At 36.2% G+C, this 22,745-nt stretch overlaps 1 protein-coding gene across 3 annotated transcripts in view; it reads left to right on the top strand.

Annotated features, from left to right (window-relative positions):
* Window positions 1-450: 450 nt before the first annotated feature.
* Window positions 451-22,745, top strand: part of NOX4 (NADPH oxidase 4) — a 145,228-nt gene continuing 122,933 nt past the window's right edge. Inside the window, exons 1-2 of one of the 3 annotated variants that reach the window (XM_027083632.1) lie at window positions 451-554; window positions 22,617-22,727. In XM_027083632.1, coding sequence (XP_026939433.1) covers window positions 546-554; window positions 22,617-22,727 — 120 coding nt within the window. In that variant the 5' untranslated portion in view covers window positions 451-545. The remainder of the gene's footprint in view (window positions 555-22,616; window positions 22,728-22,745) is intronic. The other 2 variants (XM_027083633.1, XM_027083634.1) reach the window with 2 other exon arrangements.

Below are 22,745 nucleotides of genomic sequence, written 5' to 3'. Positions count from 1 at the left end.
TTTGGAGAGCATCATAACTTCCATTTAATTTGTTAGAGAGGAGATTGAAACCCTTTTCTCAGCCCTTTGAGCTCACCAGCCTCCCCCATCAACCCCTACCCCTGGGCCATTGCACAGCCTGATAGCTTGTATTTATATATTTTTTCATGAGTTTATTTGATTAATGTCTATTTCTCTCATAAAATGTGAACTCCCCAAAGGCAGGTACATTTCTGTTTCTGCTCATTCTTATTTCCCTGGGCTTGAAACATGAGTAGGTTCTCAGTAATTATTTTGAGTGAAAGAAATGAAAGCCCCTAGGAGAATAAATTTCCCAAGTTCTCTTCCAATAATACTTTGTTGCAATGACTAATTGAGGTTCCATTGAAAGTACTGTGTCCAATGAATGTACTTGAGGTGTCCATTCATCAGGTAATGTTTATTTTTAATTTTTTTCTTTCACCCTTCCTATGATTTAGCTTATCTGGCTGTCCCTGAATGTCCTGCTTTTCTGGAAAACCTTCCTGCTGTATAACCAAGGGCCAGAGTATCACTACCTCCACCAGATGTTGGGGGTAAGTGGGACTTGGTTGACCTGTGGAATGGCTTTAATGTGGGCAGAGGATGCTACAAAGCTTGGTCAGTTTTTACATTCATTAAAGAAACACCAGGACGGTTGTTCATTTCAGAAACATTTGTTACTGTCTAAAGTGGTCAAGTTTTCATGATTTATCATTTATACCGGTCCAAGTTAAAACGACTGACTCTTTTAAGAGCCAAAGATAGTATCTTCTAAAGTGAACTGTTGGGCTAGTAGTATCTGAGAAAAGTGCTACTCCTTGCCAGCTGCAAAGAGTCCTGAGGTCTCCTTCACTTGGAGGACCAACCCATGACAGGATTTTAGTTTTTACTAAATCAAGACTTCAGCCCGCCCATCAACTTACAGAGAATTTCTGCACTGTTTCCTTTTACTGTCAGTTCTCACAAAGTATGTGTCTAAGGCGGTTATTCACTTCTGGGCATTTCTCAGCGGCTTGCCCTAGGTTAACTGCTGCTTGTGGTTCCAGTGCTCTGGTCTAATAGGAGAACGATATAGTGCAAAACTTTGCTCTGATTTATCTCAGGTCGATATTTTTCTTTTCTCCATTCCATGATGTTTCTGTTCTTATTCTTCCTCTCCTTCCCCTTCCTACTTGTCTCCTGAACAAAAGGCAGTGGCACTGAGGACATTTTACTTTGTACAATACAAGGAGACAGCTTTTTCTAAGCAAAAGCAAAAAATATAAAACATATTGAAAAATCTTAGGGCATCTGAAAAAGCAGATTTTGTCATTCCTTTTCACTGGGGAAGAAAATACATTCTAAATAGGAGATGCATTTTTTTTTCATGGTTTAATGACTATTTAAAATTCTGACTAGTTCAGATGAATTTAGTGGAGCCAGCCTTCCATTTCCTGCTTTACAGTTATAGATCTCATTTATCTTTAAACCTCAGCTCCTATAGTAGTGCTTGGCACATATTAAGATTGCAATAAATTGAGGCTGAATTAATTGATGTATATTTCATTTTATACAGTAAGGTACTATCTTCAATATCTGTTGTTCACACAGTTGATATTTTTAAAGTTTAACAACTGTTTTTTTAAAGAATTTTTTTTAGAGCTGTTTAAAGTTCACAGTAAAATTGAGGGGAAGGCACAGAGATTTCCCATATGTTCTCCTATCCCCACACATGCATAAGTCTCCCATTATCAACCTTCCACACCAGAGTGATACATTTGTTACAATTTGATGACCTACATTGACACATCATAATCACCCAACATCTGTATTTTCAACTGATGGACTGATAAACATAGCCTCAAAGATTAAACTCATTTTATTGCAGATTCCTAAATCTGAACATTTCTTTCTTTTGTCCAACCACCCTGACATCCAGCCATCCAGAAAACTGTCATGAAACCTTTACTTTTCAAATGGGCACATAGAGAGTAACACCTCCCCTTTGCCCTCAGGTTGCTTACAATCTAATGGAAACTCCAACAACTAATTCAATAAACAAGTTAAGAAAAAATTTTCTCTAAGGAACACAGGAAGGTTTACTGGCCTATCATGTTACTTTGTTTCCTAAACATTCCCCCTTAGGTGTAAATTAGCAAACATGAGGTTTTTCAGTGGGAGCTATATCTGACCTATTATATAACTTATGAACAACTTGGAGAAAACTCTTGAGAGTTACGATGGTAAAATTTGCCTTTAAAAAATGGTAAATCTTGATCAGGACGTAGTTGTAATAATATAAAATCTAAGCCTAAACAACTTGGAATGTCATAATTGAACTTTGGATTTCAGCTCTATGACATTGTATAAGCTAAAATGATAACTTATTTAAAAATTAATTATGTTGGAAACCAACAAGTTAATTTTTTAAGAGTTTGGATGCTGTGTAACAGCTTCAAATTTATTCTGGTGACAAGTCAGATATGAAGAATACACACACACACACATATATAACCCAACTAATTAAAAAAATACATGTTTCACCTCTCTCTACCTCATCCCACTTCAGTGGTTTTGTTTGAATAATATGACAGGCTAGTGAGGTTCAATGGTGAGGCCTACAGAATAGCTGGCACATAGTAGGGGCTCAATAAATATTAATCAGTTGAATGAAGACAAAAATGATAAAAGGACTCAATGGAAGACTATGAGTAAAAAATGCAAGAGGCAGACTGAAGGAGAGAAAGGTCGTTGTAAATTAGTTTTCATGGAAACATAAGAATGATCATAGTGAGTTGACCCTTAACCCATGAAGTCAGGAGTCAACGTTTTATGAAGAGTCATAGTGGAAAGGAATAGCTTTTCTTCTTGGCATCACAGCGGAAGAAGAAAGATGACTTACAAAGTCTCACTTTTCAGTAATCACCTATCTTAATTTTCTAGTCATTAATTTATCTACACCATTTGGAATAGATATCTGTACTTTTACTGAAAAAGGAACTCTATCTATAGTTTGACTATTGTTTAATGAAGGAGTATTTAATTTTATTTGTCCTTGGCTTATCTTTTCTAATCTTTTGATGATTGTGGCATTGCTGCATAGTATAAGAATTTGCAGGCATTTTTCAAATTGCAAAGAAATACAATATAACGATGAGATATAATTAATTTTAAAATAAATATTGCAGGCTCCCATGTTTTACATGTTTAATAACTATATATTATGAACTTAATGCCTTAGAGCAGTTTTTTAGAGCCTACCAAGCACTCACAAGAACATGGTCCCACCATGATAGAACTGTAGGAATCCTGAAAAGGACATAGGTACTCTGATATTATAAGTCCCTTTTAGGTAAATTTTAAGTTCATAAAAATTATGATGGTATTTCTGGAAATGAATTTGATTGCTACCACTTTAAAACACAAATGGAAACAGTACTTCCATTTGTTGAACATTTTGATAATAGCCTTTAGTCTAAGGTTGCTGTTATGCATCTGTAAAATGTAAGGTAATAATAAAGTTGTACTAGTCTTATAGGAATAAAGGGTCCACAGGATATAGCTCATTTGCAGGAAGACATAGACATTCAGAAGCAGTAAATTCTTTGTAGTGGTCTGAAATCTCTGCTTTCTATTGAAAGATGATTTATTCAACTGTTTATTTATACTGATGATATATTAGTCACTTTACAAATGCTGTGTTTGAGCTAGGAAACTATTCTTCCCATTTGCACCTGGGGAAGTATAGGCTGAGGAATCTGAATGAATGATTTGATCAGGTTCCTTTGGGTGGTCAGTGTCAAAGCTAGGATTTGAATGCAGTGCTCTCTGGCCTTTTGCTTTTCCCTCATACTACACAGATTTTCTAAACCACTTCACTGGCCCATCTCAGATATTTCTGTTACTGGTTAGTATTACTCTTTATCAGTGCTGCCCAATAGATATATAATGTGAGTCATATGTAATTTAAAATTTTCCAGTAGTAATTCAAAAAAGTAAGAAGCCAGTGGCATTTAACTTTAACAATATATTTTATTTAAAATAATATATCCAAAGTACTGTAATAGATTGAAGCATTCAACATGTGGTTAGTATTTTTTAAAACTATTACTGAGATAGTTTACATTATTTTTGCCTGTTCTTGAAATACAGTGTATATTTTACACTTATGTACATCACAATTCAGTCACTAAATTTTCATCAGAAATACTTGACCTGTGTTTAAATTTCATAAAATTTTACAGATGAAAACGTGTATTCACATACCCAAGTTGTTCCAAACAAATTTAAAGGTTTTCCTACAACACAAATGAATATCAGCTTTTAAATTTGAATTAAGGGACTTACCTGGCAGTCCAGTGATTAAGACTTCGTCTTCCAATACAGGGGGTTCGGGTTCAATCCCTGGTCAGGGAGCTAAGATACCACATGCCTGGCAGCCAAAACACCAAAGCATAAAACAGAAGCAATATTGTAACAAATTGAATAAAGACTTTAAAAATCGTCCATATGAAAAAAATCTTCAAAAGAAATTTAAATTAATGAAATCAATGAACCTAAAAATTCAGCTCTTTTGTGGCCCTAGACATATTTCACATGCTCAATAGCCATGTGTGGTTAGTGGTTACCATTTTGGACAGTATATGTGTTGGCTGTGGTGGGGGGAGATTTTCCTACCTTCATGGCCAAATGCATTTATCGTTTTGCTTTAAGGCAAGCAACTAGTCACCCATCAGCCCAATAAAAAGACATCAGCATATGGGTAGTCCTCTTGTTCCCTCCCTCCTGAACAGGATTTAATATTGGGTAGGAAGTTGTGCACTCTAGTTATTGGCATATAACTATAAAAATATCTCTGACTTCTCCCTAATCTTCCTAGCTTTCTGGGGTGGGAGCCTTTGAGAATGAAGGTAAAATTCAGAACTGGAGTATCCATTTTTATTACTAGTAGCCTTGGTGACTGTTCTCAGACCAAAATTAAGGGTTAAGGGAAAAGAAGATCTTAAATGATGGAAGATAAAATAATGTTGGGATTTAATATGTCTTAGTAGGAGTTTTCATCAGAATTGTTTTTTCCCAGACTAGGCTGACCCTGGCCTGGAGGCAACATGGTCACGGCTGGTTTATGCCTGAGTTAATGTGCTAATCAGACTGTGCACTTCCTAGGAGATGTTTAATTATGACATGCTGTGAATATTGGAATCTTAAAATTAGCTAAGAGGGAAAAAAAAGTGTTTTGAGGAAAACCAAAACAAACACCCAAACAAACAAACCAAACAATAACTTTCCTCACCTTCCCATAAGGATGTTTTAAACAAAGGACTCCATTGATTACTTAAGTTGAAATCTGTGTTGATTTATTTATTTTCAAAGAATGGAAAATGTATTTAGTACTTTAATAGCAAATACTAATGTGTTGTGACAGACTCTGAGAAATTCAGTTTCCTAAATTTTTTGAAAAATTGGGGCAATTTAACTCAGGATACTATCTATAGTATAGAAGCCTTCATATTCATGTTCACCTATTTCTGAGTTCTATTTCTGACATTTGAACAATTAAAGGATATAATTTAATTGATATAAACATTTTAATTTGCAAAGAGAATGCATTTTATGGTACCAGATTCAATTAGTCTTTGTTTTATATATTTTTCCCCAAAGCTAATATTTGGGGAAGAAAAACCTAGTTTTTCTCACGGTGCCATGATGAGAATTTAGTTTTTTTTTTTTGCTTTATCTCACAATTATTATTTTATATCTGCTACATGGTCATGAGGAGCTTTTCTTTCTTGTTTTTAAACTCTTATTGCGATACCTATGTTGATTGGTATCTCAGTAAGAAGTTGTGAAGAAGAAAGTTGTGAGCATTGAGGTTTTTTTCTAATCCTACAATGATGATCTTTCTTTGGTCAATCATTATGCTTCAAGTGATTTAGAAACATTAACAATTTACCCTCTCAAGAGTCCTAAGACTTGTATCATAATTAACAGTTTTCAGAGACAGAAGTCTGATGTCATGTGAGTTTCTTAAGGGTGGAGATTGGAGTCTCTGGACAAACAGACCTAGGATTTTAAGTCACTGTTGGTTTTACAGCTGGCCTAGGCAGCTTTAATTTTGCTGAGAAGGAATATATGCCTCCTGTCATTTTCAGAAAAGGCTTGATCATTAACTCTTTCCTTCTATTGCACAGAATATTGTGGTTTCAATTCAGAGGATGCTTTTAAATAAGTTGGTTTTGTTTGTTTATTTGTGTTTATTCTTAACATTCTGCTATTGAAAACAATTTACTTCTTGTTTATTGACAGGTGAAATGAGTTACATTACATGATGCCATGATGCAACCATTATGTACTTAATCCATTTACAATAGAGACTCATATAATTTTACACTTGAAAGAGGGCTTTGTAATCTTTACTTAGATTTCTTCCTCATTTTCCCAAATAGAAAAATGAGGTTGAAGTGATTTGCTCATTATTACTCACTCGATTAGTGGCTTGGTCACTATCCTGGTTCATTGCTCTTCTCAGTCCAATATTCAGCCTGTTATAATGAACAACTCTATAGATATATGCAAGGCACATTAAACGCCATACTCTGTAGACCACTAGTTTTTCATCTTATGTGATATGATATTTAAAGATGTTGAGCAATTCAAGAAGTTATGAAAAATTATTGATTTACACCCAAGATAACATATATTTCCAGTATTACAGTTGTTTTTGACAAATTGTTAAGGATTATGAGATTTATTTTTATTTAAATTTTTTCTGATTCCATGATGTTTGGCAGAATTTTAGCACAATGATTAACCTCTTTGTTATATTCACCTAAATACCCAGTGTATAATTCTCTTTTATCAATACCATCCAAAATAGCATAGAATTGGAACTTGGCATTAATTTCTTAGATTTTCAAATCTGCTTCCTTCATTTCCTTATTAATAGTATCAATAGCAGATTGCATTCATTGAGGACTAAGTACCAGGTATTACTCTAAGAGCTTTGCTTGGATTAACTTAATCTTTTCACCCATCCTATGGAGTAGATATTTTTAATTCTTAATTTTCCAGCTAAGAAATTGAATTAAAGAAGCTCTGTAACTTGCTAGTGAGTGACAGAGCCAGATCTCTAGCCCAAACATCCTGATTCTAGAACTTGTACTCTTAACCATTGGGCTCTTCTGCCTCTAGGCAACATTAGTATTACTGTAGGCTGAACCATATGTAATTGTCATTTTGATAGAAGAAAAATAATCCAAGGGATTCCCTGGTGGTGCAGTGGTTGAGAGTCCGCCTGCCGATGCAGGGAACACGGGTTTGTGCCCTGGTCCGGGAAGAACCCACATGCCGCCGAGTGGCTGGGCCCGTGAGCCGTGGCCGCTGAGCCTGCGCTTCCGGAGCCTGTGCTTCGCAACGGGAGAGGCCCGCGTACCGCAAAAAAAAAAAAAAAAAAAAAAAAAAAAAAAAAAAAAAAAAAAAAAAATCCAGTATCAGCCATTGATGTGATTCAACCTAATAACAACTATAACCATTTGTAAATCACATATTATGTACCAGACACAGTCATTTCTTTGCTCTTTTATAATCTCATTTAATCCTTACATATTTAATTTAATCCTTATAATAACCCTGGAGGATAAGAATGATCACTTTACAGAACTGAGAAACAGATTCTGAGTGGTTAGGTAACTTCCCCCAGGTCACATAACTAACAACTGGAGAAGCCCAATTTGAGCCCACATTTGTCTCATACTAAGACCACACCCTCAATCACGCTGCTCCTCCAGGGAGGTTCTGAGACACAGAGGGTTAGAGCCTGGAATTTTCTACTCTTATCCAAGGTTCTTATGCATCCCACCACGGTGGCTCTGGGTAAGACTGTTTGTATGTATGTTTGTGTGTTTTTGTATTAATAAGTAAAGATAAGAATATAGTGTATAGATTATTCTTAAACCTGAAGCAGACTTATGTACCTCATCCTAACTGATTCCTACTGCATTAATTTGCTCAGGCTTCCATAACAAAGGACCACAGACTGGGTGGCTTTAACAACAGAAATTTATTTCCTCATAATCCTGGAGGCTGTATGCTTTTCCTAGGGATCACCCAGCCTGAGGGAATGAAGCTTGTAGAACTGCAGAATGTTATAGGCACCTTAGGTATTGTTCTAGTTCATTTATCTCATTCGATAGACAGATTTAGTATTGGGAAATGCCTTCTTTATGGACTCAGTGCAAAGTTGAATGTGGACAGTAGTTCTTCAAACTCTAGTCAGTGTTTCTAGTTCATCATGCTAAGCATTGTGTTGATCATAAAATTGCCTTTAAAAATGCCTAGATAATTCTACGGAGGAAAATCAATCATCCTTAATCCCTTATTGACAATATCATAAGCTTTGGAGCTATATGGATATGAGTTTGAACCCTGGCTCAGGCATTTATCTCCCTTTATGATTTTGGCAAATTACTTCTCTGAGACTAAGTTTAAGTCATCTTCCTCTTAGGTTAGTTGTGAAGATTCCCTGAGAAAATGCAAGTGAAATGTTTAGCACTTGGTGCATATGTGCTTAGCAAAAGATAGCATTACTATAAATATTAAGTAATATTAGTTAGCATTAATGGTATTAATACTATTAATAGTAAATAGTAATAGAAATTATTTATGCTTATCAATGAAAATATTAAAAGGAATTCAGAGAAATATAAAGATGGAAGGAATTTGCTGAGCAAATGGCAGATGGCATTAAGACAGAGACTTTTCCTTTCCTTTGATTGGCCTCTGGCTGACCCCCAATCCTTGTGGACAAAGGAAGCCTGTCAGTTGCTATTTGTAATTGGCACAAAATTTGTAGCAACTTGGTTATGATTACTGAGTGGAATTTTATCTTGAGGTAGAACGCATTTTATTCAGAAAAGCTTGTATTAATCTTCATTGAATTTTGGAGTCTTCAGCAGATAAACAGGGTAATAATGCCTATTTCACAAGATTACTGTGAACCTTAAAGACAATTAAAAGAAGTAACCTCAATAATATCTAGAGCCAACATTCACTGAAATGTTCTCATGGGCCAGACATGATAAATTCTTTATACATTCACTGAAATGTTCTCATGGGCCAGACATGATAAATTCCTGACTAGTCTACAAGGTAGGTTCTATTACCAAAGAGGCAGGTAAAGCACAGAAATTATAAATAATTTGCTCATGGATTAAAGTACCTTGCACAAAGCCTATGATGTAATGAGTTCCAAAAATGCCAGCTTTCCTCTTTCCTTCCCTGTTCTCTCATCCTTCATATTCATATACAGCAATTCACTTAACTGTTCTGTACTCCCATTAAAACAGGATGAAATGATCCCACTTATCTCAGGGTGTTGTACTGAGGATTAGGTATGACTTAACAGGCAACTACTTTGAAGAATTGAAAGCATCACAGATGTAAAACATAATGGTTATTATTACATATTGTTTCTGTCTCCTATTCATTCCTGCCAGCTTTTAAGGCTCCAGCCATTGGTACTCTAACAGAGCTCCTTTGGGAGTCGTAAAGGACAGTTTGGACAAAGAAACGAGATTTCATTTTCATGACAGAAAAGCAACAAGTGGCCCTTAACATCTAATATGCTTTACTCCAGTATTGATTATTGAAGTGGGATCTTAAAGGGCTGTGACATGTTGTAATTAATAATTGCCAAGGTGTGAACTAAGAGTGAGACTTTAGTATAAGAGTAAATTACCTAAAGGCAGAGTGAGCCTACCTTACTTCTTAGTATCCGTGTCTTAATGCAGCTTTGTGATGTGATAAATGTCGATGTAATAGTCTTGTGAAATGTAGTTTCTTTTCAGTTCTGGCAATGGGATTAAAGAAAAAGTAGATAAAGAAGAAGATGGTTATTCCATGATCGGTAGAATTTGTTTACATTTTTAGAAGCTGGAAAGTTGAATTTGACAATGACTCCTATCTACGGATAGATGAATCCAACACAGATTTTATAGGGAAAAGTTGCATGCTTTGATGATTTTCATGGATTTGGAAATTGTTAAAGTCTCCAGACACATATCAGGAATCCCAGAGGTCTGACATAGTTTAAGGCAAGAAGAGATGAATGATGTACACAAAGTGAAAGCATCTTATACACCTGAGATTTTTAAAAAATAGGTACATCAACGCCAAGATAAATTTAAGAAATGATTTATGGCAAATGCCTTTCTGACTATAGTCATTTTTCCTATGATAGTGTTATCAAAACAAGCTTCTAAACAAGTTTCTCTCCCCACCCCCCCGGGCTATACTTTTGGTTCTCTTTGTTGACTTCCATTCCCCCAGTATACCCTCTGTTATGCGCCTTTCAATTAGCATTTTATCCTGAGTGAACTCCCTGTCGCCCCCCCTCATACAGGAACATGATTTCAAGGATGCCCTAAGAAGAGACAGTTGTGGAGCAAGAAAATAAGAACTGTCTATTGAAAATACTGATGAGATAGGGTGATGAGAGAGTTTTTAGTTCTCACTGATTTTCCTTGGCCAAGTTACTTTTGTTAAGTTACTTTGAGCCTTTGAGCTTTGTTAATTCTCTTGGTTTGAAAAGCACAGGCTCCAAAGCACATTTGTAAAGTGCTTAGAGTTATGCAAACATAGGTGAAGATACATTTTTCTTTTTTTCTTTTTCCATAGCTCAGAATATCTAAAGGGAAAACCAAGCAAATATCATCAGTGGTCTATACTAATGGATTCCAACTGGAAAAAAAAATGACTCATATTAAACCACAAGAATGTAGAGCTTCAGTAAGGAAGTTCTTCTCCCATCTGAGAAATGGCATTTGTTGTTGGGCATTCTCTGTATTACGTTTGTTACCTACAATAGAATTTTCTGGGGTTAGGGCCTTAGCTTGGACTATGTAGAACCCATCATTGAACTGTTCAGTTATTTTGATCTTGTGTGTACATTTTTTAAAACTTAAGAGAGTGATAAATGAGTCAAATGAAAATCTTGGAAAAGTTTAGTTTCCTGGATCGTAATGGATCTACAAGGTTTCCTTAACTTTGGTTTGCCTGAAGAAAACTAGTCTTAGACTTGTACTGGTTTTAAAGCTTGAGTGTGTCATGCTTAAAGAAGAAAATATACTTTGTTCAACCCACAAATTTTATATATATGAAATTTAATTTGTTAAAGTCTTGTGTGACATTCATTCTAATTCTTATCAAAACCAAGTGCCTGCTATTGCTTTTTCCTAGCACAGAGCGACTATTAGCTTAAATTTCAAATAAAAAGTAATATCTGTAAAAATTTCAGAGTATCAATGGCAAAAGTATAATGTAGTGAAAAGAACATGGATTTTGTGGACAAATTGACCCAAGTTGAAATCTTGACTTTACCTCTCAATAACTGTATCTTTATTGAAATCTTCAAAACCTAGTTTCCTCAATTTTAAATTGAGAATTATATTATTAGATTGAACTACATGAAAATTTCAATATTGAAACATTTTGACTTACAAAAATGGCAATTTGGCATAGTTTAACCTCGTTTCTCTCTTTTAGGATTATTATTATTATTTTGAGGGGAGGATTAAGTAAGATGAAAAAGAAATCAGTGTGAAGACCACAGATTGTGTTACTTCCCTTCTTTCTAATGGCAAGTTATAGTAGACAAATTCATGACAATGCTAGACTCATTTCTTTCAGGAAACACTGTTGAAGTTAAGAATGTTTTGATATTGCAATCTCCTTGTAAATGTTTGCTAATGACTAAAAGTTTCCAGTAACTAAGAGGAGTGTTAAGGCCTAATTTTGTGCAATGTATAAATTCTGAAGTATTTAAAAAGATAGTTTGCAAAGTATAGTATACATTTTTTCTTCATTATGGTTTCAGAAATATTTAAGCTCACAATTAATTGCTTTTCAATTGGCAGTAGTTTTCAAATTTTAGCTCCAAATTTCTTGGCCTTTTTTAAACTTTCCATCAAGCAAACCAAAGTTTGAAGTTCACGTGAAGAGAACAAATTTTATAGGACACTAGCAGTGAATCCTCTCTGTAAAAACAAAGGAGTTAGAAAACTATGTTTCTGATGTTAGGTACAGAGTGTTTAAACATGTACCTCAGTTCACAGCACACTGTCTTCATGGGTCTGTGCAAGGCCCCTGTTTGCTTTCTTCACCATTTGTTTGGCAAATTTTTTTTTTTTTTTGCGGTACGCGGGCCTCTCACTGCTGTGGCCTCTCCCGTTGCGGAGCATAGGCTCCGGACACGCAGGCTCAGCGGCCATGGCTCACGGGCCTAGCCGCTCCGTGGCATGTGGGATCTTCCCAGACCAGGGCACGAACCCGTGTTCCCTCCATCGGCAGGCAGACTCTCAACCACTGTGCCACCAGGGAAGCCCTATTTGGCAAATTTTTTTAATAATGTGAAGACATGTATCATTCTATATTGAATGCTGATGACACAGAATTAGAAACTTCACTTCTAAGAGATAACCAACTGTATATATAAAATCTATGTCAATTTCTCCATCTATATTTATGCCTGTATATGTAGATAAACATTTATATGCATGTATATTATTAATTCAAAAATATGTCACAGATATTATTATTTCATTTCCATTACACAAGTTTAATTTATCTTATTTTTAATGGCTACGTAGTATCCCATAATGTGTATGATAATTTGTTTTATATTTCTTCACTGTTGGCCTTTTTAGTTCTATTCTTTGTATCACAGATTGTACTGCAGTGAGTATCTTAGAAATTTACCCTTGGTTTGCTATTTTCCTTTTTTATGAAAGTCCAAGATGTGATATTTTGGTCTTATTTAATGTTAGTTTTTTAGGGAAAAAAGGTTAAACTTTATTTACATCTTCTCTCTTATACCAATATATCATCTTGTATTTGATTTAATGTATTGTTCTACCAGCAGATGAGCTAGTATGGCCACTGTAAGTTGACCAATTAAACACTGAAGACTTTGTCAGAAGTGTCTAATACTTAAATATGTGTGTATCAGAAAGTTTAAGTAAATGGTCTGTAACAAATGATCTATCCATCCAGTCCATCTTTACTTTACCTACTCTGTTAGGTATTTGGGCCATATTAATGCATCCGGAGTTCTTACTCTTAGAATTGATAACTTCTTGGAGACAGTGTATATCTATCTATCTATCTATCTATCTATATCTATCTATCTATATATATCTTTATATTTATATTTATACATATATTTTTTTTTTCTTCAAAGAAAGACTGGAAGAAAGTGAACTTGATTCAAACTTGGAAGTTATGGTTGAAAGATGCTGAGTTCGCTAACAGTGCTAGTATTTCAAAGACAAAGATAGAACTTAAAGACACTTTTATAGTTTCAATTAAAAATGTTATTAACTAACAGGATTGAGTTCGGCAGTTATAAAATAGATACGTTTAAAAGTAGGTTATGCTTGACAGACGTGCAAGAAAAATCTTAATTTTGAATATCCTATATTCAATATATGAGTTTTAATACATGTCATTATGGATATTCTGATTAAAATACTAACCAAGTGAATGGGTACTATTGCTATGAGTATTGTTTCCTTCCAAAAATTATTCCATATGCTCAGGTTACTAGTATATCTGTTTTGGCTTCCAAATTTTAGGAGGAATATTGAGAAATTGAAAGTGGTGTGAAGATGAAGAAGAAAGATACAAGAATGATTGTTTCTGATGAAGAGTAGCTTAGAGGTGGCTAAATACTCGGTAATTGTGATCAGATATGCTGGACCTGTGATGTAGGAGAAACAAGGCCTTTCTCAGCTTTTTAGCCAACCAATCTCTGCAAAATACATTTCACTCCTCAGTGCTTTCCCCTGTGCATGGATCATTTCTGTAGGAGGAGGAAAATGTAACAATGACGTGCAATCAAATGCTCTGTAACTCTTGAGGCCCTTGTTGTTGGGCCTTAGAAAGGAGTAGAGAAAAGGGATAGGTGTGAATATCCACAGGGATGTCATAGATGAATTTTTAAAATTCCATTTTAATAATGTTTGTCAGCTAAAGAGGTCAGATAATTTTTACTTTATATGTTTTTACCTTTTAGAACAATTCCATGAGGGAAAGTAGAGGACATTTTTATTACTGTTCTGTTAAATTTTTCAGTGCTAGGTTTTGGAGACAAGTGACCTTGGTAGAGGTCACAGGTGTTAACTGTGGTAAGAATTTCATACCTTTTAATCTGGTGGCTGTTCAGTAGACAGCATTGCCTTTAGAAACCCATGAACGTGTTCATATGCAGTTCTGACTGCCATTTATGTTGAAGTTTAACTTTTCCAGACAGACACATAGTCTAGAAGTGAATCTCTTCTGCTCTCTGGGCTTTTGGTACAGGAAAGACACGGTAGACAAAATCAGGACAGAACTATACCATCTATCCATCTTGCTTTCATCTCTCTCTGTAATAGCTACATTTCCTTCCAATTCATAATAGATGTCTAAGAAAAGACCACATTCCCACTGAAAATGAAAGAAAGTTCATTTCTAGAAAAGGTAGAATGAAGGATGATGACATATAAAAGGGAAGATTTGAGTTAAGCATAAGGATATCTGGATAAAGTGTCAGGATGGACACTCGACTTTTGGTGGTCCCTTGAGCTATATGGAAAAAATTTTTCCCCCAGCTTCCTTCTTTGGAACTGATAGCTTCTTTTAGAGACACTGTTTTTTTAAAAAAAAACCAGTTTATAGATGGGAAGAAAGGTCAACTTGAGTCAAAAATTACATCATAGTTAAAAGTCTCCAGGGCAGTTAGTTGACGGAAACCAGCTAGGATCATTTGGAATGAATTACAGTTTTTTATTATGGCATGAAGGGACATTCTTGAGCTGTTGGATGTACCCCAAGAGCACTGAATTGGTAGTCTATATTGGGATTATGTTAAAAAATAATTACTCCAATTACTATTAACGACTTTCTGGTTGCTCATGACATGTTATTCATTATTGTTTCCGTACGAAACCTTATCAAAATAGTTAGGTAATCCACTTTTGAAGTAGCCCTTCGTTGAAATGTCTTTTTTTTTATTCTTAAGTGCAATCTTGCCCCCATGGAATGCTCATCCTATTCTATATTCATATCCTTATCATAATATATTAATGGTACAAACTAAACATTTAAATTAGAACCACAGTTTTGATTTATAGATAGAGGAAAAATAAATTGTTCTGATTTTCTGCCATGAACCCTTTTGGTTACTATAAAGACAATTAAAAAATTCCTACCATTGCCTTGGAAATCATATAGACTACTTTATGGGGTTCTCTCTTTTTTTTTTTTTTTTTTGCGGTACGCGGGCCTCTCACTGTTGTGGCCTCTCTGGTTGTGGAGCACAGGCTCCGGATGCGCAGGCTCAGCGGCCATGGCTCACGGGCCCAGCCGCTCCGCGGCATGTGGGATCTTCCCGGACCGGGGCACGAACCTGTGTCCCCTGCATCAGCAGGCGGACTCTCAACCACTGCACCACCAGGGAAGCCCAGGGTTGTCTCTTCTTGCTCCTGTATTTGCCTCATGACCACTTTCTTTGGCTTTCACTGCTAAAGGAATATTTTCCCCAAGGAGTATTTTTTTTGAAATAATTTTCTTTAGTATTGACCATGCGTTTTTGAGGTTCCCAAGGGTAAGAGGCAGTTTGGGCTTGTCCACTTACTATGCTGCCACTTGCTAGCTTTGTGGGGGAGATAAGGATATGATAAATAGGTAAACCATTACAATATAGTGGGTTAAGTGTTCCAGAGGAGGTATGGTGAAAGGCAGGAGGGAAGCTTTGAGAAAGATGCTATTTGAAAAAGGGAAAAATTTGGAGGTGTAAATGAGGATACTATCGGGGATGTGGCCCTAGCAAGGCCTAAGAGAGAAAATGACCCCGGGCTGAGACTTGAAGAATAATAAAGAGTTCATCTGGTAGTTAGCACGGAAGTGGGTGGAAGAGGTGGAAAGCCATCACAAAGCGAAGGAATGGCCACAGTGTGAGCTGTGGGTCGGCAACTGAGATACGCAGGGAAAGCTTGGAAGAGCTGGTCTGGATAATGCATCCAGGAGCTGAACTGAGTCATAGAATAGAAAGTATAGCTGACTGGCCTTATGGCATCATCAATTTGGCTTATTTACAGGCTTCTAATACAAGGTGGATCGAAAAGAAGGTTGGACTAGGTGACTTAGCCAGTCTTATCAGAGAGCTAGAGTGTCCCTGAGGGTTTCCTTCAAACTGGGTGTTGCTCAGTTCCATACAGTTGATCCCAGTCTCTAGAAGGGTGGGTGCTGGGGGCGTGGAGGTAGAGTTGATATCCTGGGAGATGTGGTGTGCAGGAAAGAGCAGGTCCTGTGCTCTGGTCCTGGATGTTAACCAGATCTCTTGGGTAATCGCTTTTGGTTTTGATTCTTTTTTCCTTTATTTCCAAAATGAGGGCATTGAAGGATCCTCTCAGAGGCACACTCATTCATCATCCACCGTATACTTATTGCACACCTACTAGTTACCTAGAACTCTCTTTGTCTTCTTTAGATACAGTTGAGTGGAATAAAGCTCAGCTCCCATAGCTCCAACTATAACGAGAGGTGAGGATGAAAAGACAGGCTTGGAAAGAGTGATTTTCAGGAAACCATGCCATAAGAGCATTTACATTCTGTAACTAGACCTAATTTGTCGATGGCCAGGGACCAGGATGATAGCTTCTATTTACTTCTTACTATATGCTGAGTACTACACTTAGTATATATATATTCATTTAATACCATTATCCTTTGGGGTGATTATTTTCATTTTATAGATGAGGAAAATGAGACAGAAAGGGTAAGAAAATTACCTAAGGCCGCACAACGAATAGAAGTGCTTAAAACTCAGGTTTGTCTGACTTCAAAGTGGATTCTAAAACAGTGATTGCCAAACCTGCTTGTACCTCCTGAGGGCCCCACTCCAGATCTAAGGAATCAGAATTTCAGGAAGTACAACAGAGATATGTTTATTTTTAAATAGTCCATCAAGTGAATTCAATGTGTAGTTAGATTATGGAAATCTTAGGTAAAGATTTACACAAAATGACAGGAAAACCTACTGGTTGGATAAGAGGCTAAGCAACTGAAAGAGTAAGAAAGTATTATGGTTTGGAAAGAGTTATATAAGGCATCTGAATTCACATCTCTTGTTTGGAGAATGACCTGTCCTGTTCTGTTCTCAGGGAAGTAACAGCAAAAGGATAAATGGAGGCCTGGGTTCTAGTCCTTTGTGTCTTTACGAACTAACAGTGCAAATAGAGGCAAAATGGTTGGCCTGGATGATATGTAAGGCCCCATGAAAGAGCTAAGTTCTATGATTATAAAATATGTAAGAATTAGGTGTTGAATTGGCTTCATTGGGTTTGATTAAAAATATTTCCTTGGAGGAAAAGAGTCCATAAAATTGACCTTAATGAATACAAATTTACATACTTTTTGACAAATGCAAAATGCCAAATCACAATATAAAATCTTTAATAAACCTCTATGATAACATTTATTTTAATTTTTTCCTGGAAATGACTAATTGTTGACCCACCAAGAGGTAGCTAGAAAATGGACCAATTATTAAAGCTTACTATTAATACTACTCTGGCCTTTTCAAATCCCGTTGAACACCAGTTTTGCATAGATATTTACATGTAGAATGTCATTTTATATTTCCCTAAAATTGCTGAGTTGAGAGCAAAATGTTCATTTGAAAGTTAATTTACCAGAAAAAGTAGTTTTCAAGTCCTCTCTAGAGTCAACTGTTTCAAAAGAATTTTGTTACAATTTAATAGCTTTGTCAAGAACTTGGATGAAGATGAGGAAACGTGAATTTGTAAAATATTCAGCTAAGGTAAAATTGGGAAGGAAAGGTATCAAAATACAGCATTCACACCCAGTATAACATAATGGACTGACACCAATAAATTCTTACATTTATGTACCTGCTCTCTCACACCTCTCTTTCTTTGTTGCTTGATAGCAAGTCATGTGAGAAAATTGTTGCAAACACAAGATGAGCCATTATGCCGCATGGTTGCCCCACAATATAACACTGTCTTAGAATCAGCAGGCCTTGGACGGTGTCCTTGGTGAGGGAGAGCATGATCTTAAATACTGAATTCTGGTGAATGGGGAAAGGTCACTGAGATGATGTGGGAGTCTTAAATGTATATCAAGAATTTTAGAGGCCTAAAGAATTGTGTTTAGCCTGAAGGAAACAAGATTGAGCTAGGAAACCATCCTACTTTTACCTTCAGTTTTTTAATGTCTATTTAGGAATATTGTTATCCAGAGTAGCCTCGTGGGTAGAAGTTACAGAGACACGGATTTCATGTAAGTGTAAGAAAACAAAATAGAAGTTCTTGACAGTAGAACAGTCTGCTGTCTCTGGACACATTCAGCAGAGGGTGGGTTACCTTTGGTCAGGGCTGTTATAGAGGAGGTTAGTCACTGGGTGGACGGTGGGATGTGGGTTAGACCCTTTTAGTTCTCCAATCTTAGATGTATATGTTTTAGGAAATTATTTAGCAAAATAAATTTACTGATAAATATTTAGTTGAAACTGAATCCCTTCTATATGTAAGGCTCAGATATAATTACCATAAAATGTAGTCCCTGTCTCAAACAAAATTTCACTTCTGTGATGATTAATTACACAAAGTATTGTCATTGCCCAAATTATGTCCTTCCAACTTGTTCTCCACACTTCGTTCAGAGTTATCATTACCAAATACTAATCGCTTCTTACCACCTCCCTACTCAAAACACAGTGCTCTGCATTGACTTTAGGATAAAGATGCACATTCTTAATATGACCTACCAAGTCCATCAAGGTCTAGCCCTACCTGCTTTTCCGGTTTTATGTTGTACTCTTCTCCACTTCCAATCCAGCCATATTGGCCTACTATTAATTTCTCGTGTATACACCAGGCTCCCATTTGCCACACATCCATTCTCATGCTGTTTTTTTCTGCACAAATGTCCTTCTCATTCCTAGATGACTTCTGCTCACCCTCCAGATCTCAGTTCACTTTTCACTTATCAAGAAAGCCCTCCTGACCTTCCTATTTAGATTGCATTTCCTGTTAGCCATGCTCATACTCTGTATTTCTCATTCACAGCATTGGTCACTGTGTATTGGTTACAATTTACATTTGATTATGTAGCTATTGGATTAATATCTGTTTCCCCTACTAAAATATAACATCCTAAGGAAGAAGGCATTTTTTGTTTTTAGTTCACTATTGAACTCCTGGTGCCTTGTGATATCATAATAAATATATCTTGAATGAACAGTGTAAGTGGAATAGATAACACTTACTATGGAAGCCCAGAAGAGACCATTTAGAGAAAGGATGTGATACAGTGACCGTAATCAATAAATTAATTTTATGTAGTGCTTGCATTTTTTAGACCAGTTTTACTTTTCACAAAAGTCTTGCAAGCTAGGATTATTATATCATATCACATTATATTACATTAATTTTATGGATAAGAAAATTTTATTCCTCTCAACTTTACGGATAAGGACAGTTAACTAGCCCAAGAAGAATAGTTATTAGGTAACAGATTTAATATTAAAAAAAAAAAAGTGTTTGAGATTTTAAGAAAATGACCATGCACTTGTTATACCCAGATATTACATTCTTTTATAACTTGCTTTAAATGGCATACTTTCTTATAGGACTGGCTTCGTTCAGGCTGCTACAACAAAATACCATAGACTGGGTGGCTTAAACAACAAACATTTATTTCTTTCGGTTTTGGAGGCTGGGAAGTCCAAAATCAAGGTGCCAGCAGAGTTGGTGTCTGTTGAGAGCCCTTTTCCTGGTTTGCAGATGGCTGCCTTCTTGCTGTATCCTCATGTGGAGGAGACAGAGCGAGCTCTGTTCTCTTCCTCTTCTTAATAAGGGTGCTAATCCCATCATGGGGCTCTACTCTTATGATCTTATCTCAAGCTAGTTACCTCCCAAAGGCTCCACCTCCAAATACCATCACGTTAGGGTTTCAACATATGAATTTGGGGGAACGCAAACCTTCAGTCCATAGCAAGGACCAAACTGTGTATTATTTATACGTATTCATCTAAAATAGACTTATAGCTTAAAAAATTACTCTTGGAATTTTCAGTTAATTATGTTTGAGACCTTCACAGGTAAGAGGTGAAAGTAACGCTGCCATCTAGTGATAACTAACCTGAATGAGATTTGAAAACTAGAGTAGCAGGTTGAGCTCTCTAGGAATGGTAGAACACGTCATCCACACAGAATGGGCTGGGCACATAACATAGGCAGTCATTTCTTTTTAGTGAACATTTAAAGTAGCTGATTCTTATGAAGGTCATGAATTAATAATGACTAAATAAAACAAATCTTACCTGTAGACTATTACCCATCTAGTAAGTAGATAAAATGGTTTCCTATGATTGTGTCACTTAACTGAGATCTGTCTCCATTTCCTTACCCTCTTGACTGCTTCTGAATGAGGGAGTTTTGTACTCTGATAACCTAATAAAAAGAATTTTTCATCTTGGTTTAAAGAGCTAAATATATTCAGGAATAAATATATATGAGGAAATGAGTCCTTGGTAGAATTTCCAGTTAGATGTTGCAGCATCATAAGGAAGAAGTGGAATGCCAAAATAAACTCCATTCATCCTAACAGGACACTTAAAGCCACTTTGAATTAAATTACTGTATGAGTTAATGTAAACACAGCAATAAAACACTTCCAGCCGTGCAATAAATGGTTAGAAAATGCAAAAATATAAGAATGCTCTTTAAAGCACTAAACTGCAAAGATAATTTGGATAATTTATTTGTAGCTCTTAAGCCCTGAATGTATATGGTAGAATTTAGCTGATATATTTTAAGTGAGTTATTGTCCTAGTACATTAAAATTACAAATAAAATTATTATCCAAAATCCCTGGAGCTAAAATTTTCTTGTTACATGCAGATGTCATATCAAAAAGATATAATTATTCCTTCTCTGGAGGCCTAAACAACAAAACCTATCACTTTGAAATGATATTACTTTTGCTCATTGAGGTGAGAAAATTATACTTAACATTTTTTTAGATAGTCCAGTGAGGATTATTTCTACTTGTCCACTGACTGGTATACTCATTGAACTGTGTCCCTGAGGTGTTCAAATTCGTGGTGTAGAAATAGTCTAACTGGAAATATCAATTACTTTTTATATAACTCAATGAAAATTATGGATTTCCTGACATGAGTTATTACTCCATCTCCCTTTCAGGAATAATAGTTCGTATGCTGACAATAAACACTGTGTAACAGAGTTGCTATTTTGCCAAGAGTTAAGCTGGGAATCTCAGGGACATAAACAATTTCAAGATAAGAAAAGCATCTGACTTACACCAGTTTCTTAGTTGATATCCTTAACATAAAGTAGTTTTGTGTTTATTTCGGGACAAGTGCACAGATATGACCCCATCTCTTGTTTTCGTGTGATACATTCATCATATGAAGAATGTGGCTAGTACCAGACAACAGTAGATGTCAATCTAGCAAGAATATTATGATCAGCTTTGTATGAGGCACAGCTGATCTGGGATCTCTCTTGGTTTTGGTTTGGGGAAGAACTTTTAAATTTATTTTGTTAGTTGATTTACAATGTGTTAATTTCTTCTGTATAGCAAAATGGTTCCATTATGCATATATGTTATACATATACATGTATTCTTTTCCATCTTCCTTTCCATTATTTTTTATTACAGGATACTGTGTATAGTTCCCCGTGCTATACAGTAGGACCTTGTTGTTTACCCATTCTACATATAATAGTTTGCATCTGCAAGTCCCAAACTCCCAATCCATCCCTCGCCCACTCCTCTCTGCCTTGGCAACCACAAGTCTGTTTTCTGTCTGTGAGTCCATTTCTGTTTCATAGATAATTTCATTTGTGTCATATTTTAGATTCCACATATAAGTGATATCATAGGGTATTTGTCTTTCTCCTTCTGACTTACTTCACTTAGTGTGATAATATCTAGGTCCATCCACGTTGATACAAATGGCATGATTTCATTTTTTATGACTGAGTAATATTCCATTGTATATATGTACCACACCTTTATGGGTCAGGGGAGAACTTTAGAGGAGGAGTGCTTAAGATGAACCCTGAAAGATGGGTAGAGTCAGTAAGGTGAAGAGCTTAAAGGTGGCTGCTGGTGTGGAAGGGAGTTGTGGGGAGGCTCAGAGTGTTCTAGAGAGAACACAAATGAAAAACCTTTGTTTTCACTGGTACCCTACCAGTGAACAAAGGATTCAACACTGCACCTGTGTGGAGGTACGGAATCTACTGAAGCTCTCGAGGACTCTTAACACCCAGAACAGTCCAGGGTGGGTACAATAAGAAATTGACCTTGCACTGAAACAATGTAGTGAGGTGATTGGAACACTAGTAGAAATGAGAAGAGGCTAAGTTTTATGGCAGTGCGGAGCAGAAAGAGACCGGTTTCTCTTTTGGTGAGAGAGAAAGTGGAGGGTTATTCAGGTCTCTTGAAGGAGTTGGCACCTGCCACAGTCCTGCCGGGTGAGGTCTACAGCATGCTTGTAGTTTACTTTTGTCCTTGACTGTGTTTTGCCCCTTGCCTTATTTGTTCAGCTAGGATTGTGTCTAAGCAGAGCCTCCGCATCAGTTCTTAACCTCAACTGCAGCCTTATCCTCTTACCCATGTGCCGGATGCTCCTGGCTTACCTTCGAGGATCCCAGAAGGTAAGAAAAAAAATCCGT

This window comes from Aethalodelphis obliquidens, unplaced genomic scaffold, assembly GCF_003676395.1.
Source record: "Aethalodelphis obliquidens isolate GAN/ISIS:26980383/991018 unplaced genomic scaffold, ASM367639v1 scaffold50, whole genome shotgun sequence".
Classification (NCBI taxonomy): Eukaryota; Metazoa; Chordata; class Mammalia; order Artiodactyla; family Delphinidae; genus Aethalodelphis; species Aethalodelphis obliquidens.
Note: the sequence above shows the minus strand (reverse complement) of the source record. Positions and strands in the feature narration are given on the sequence as shown.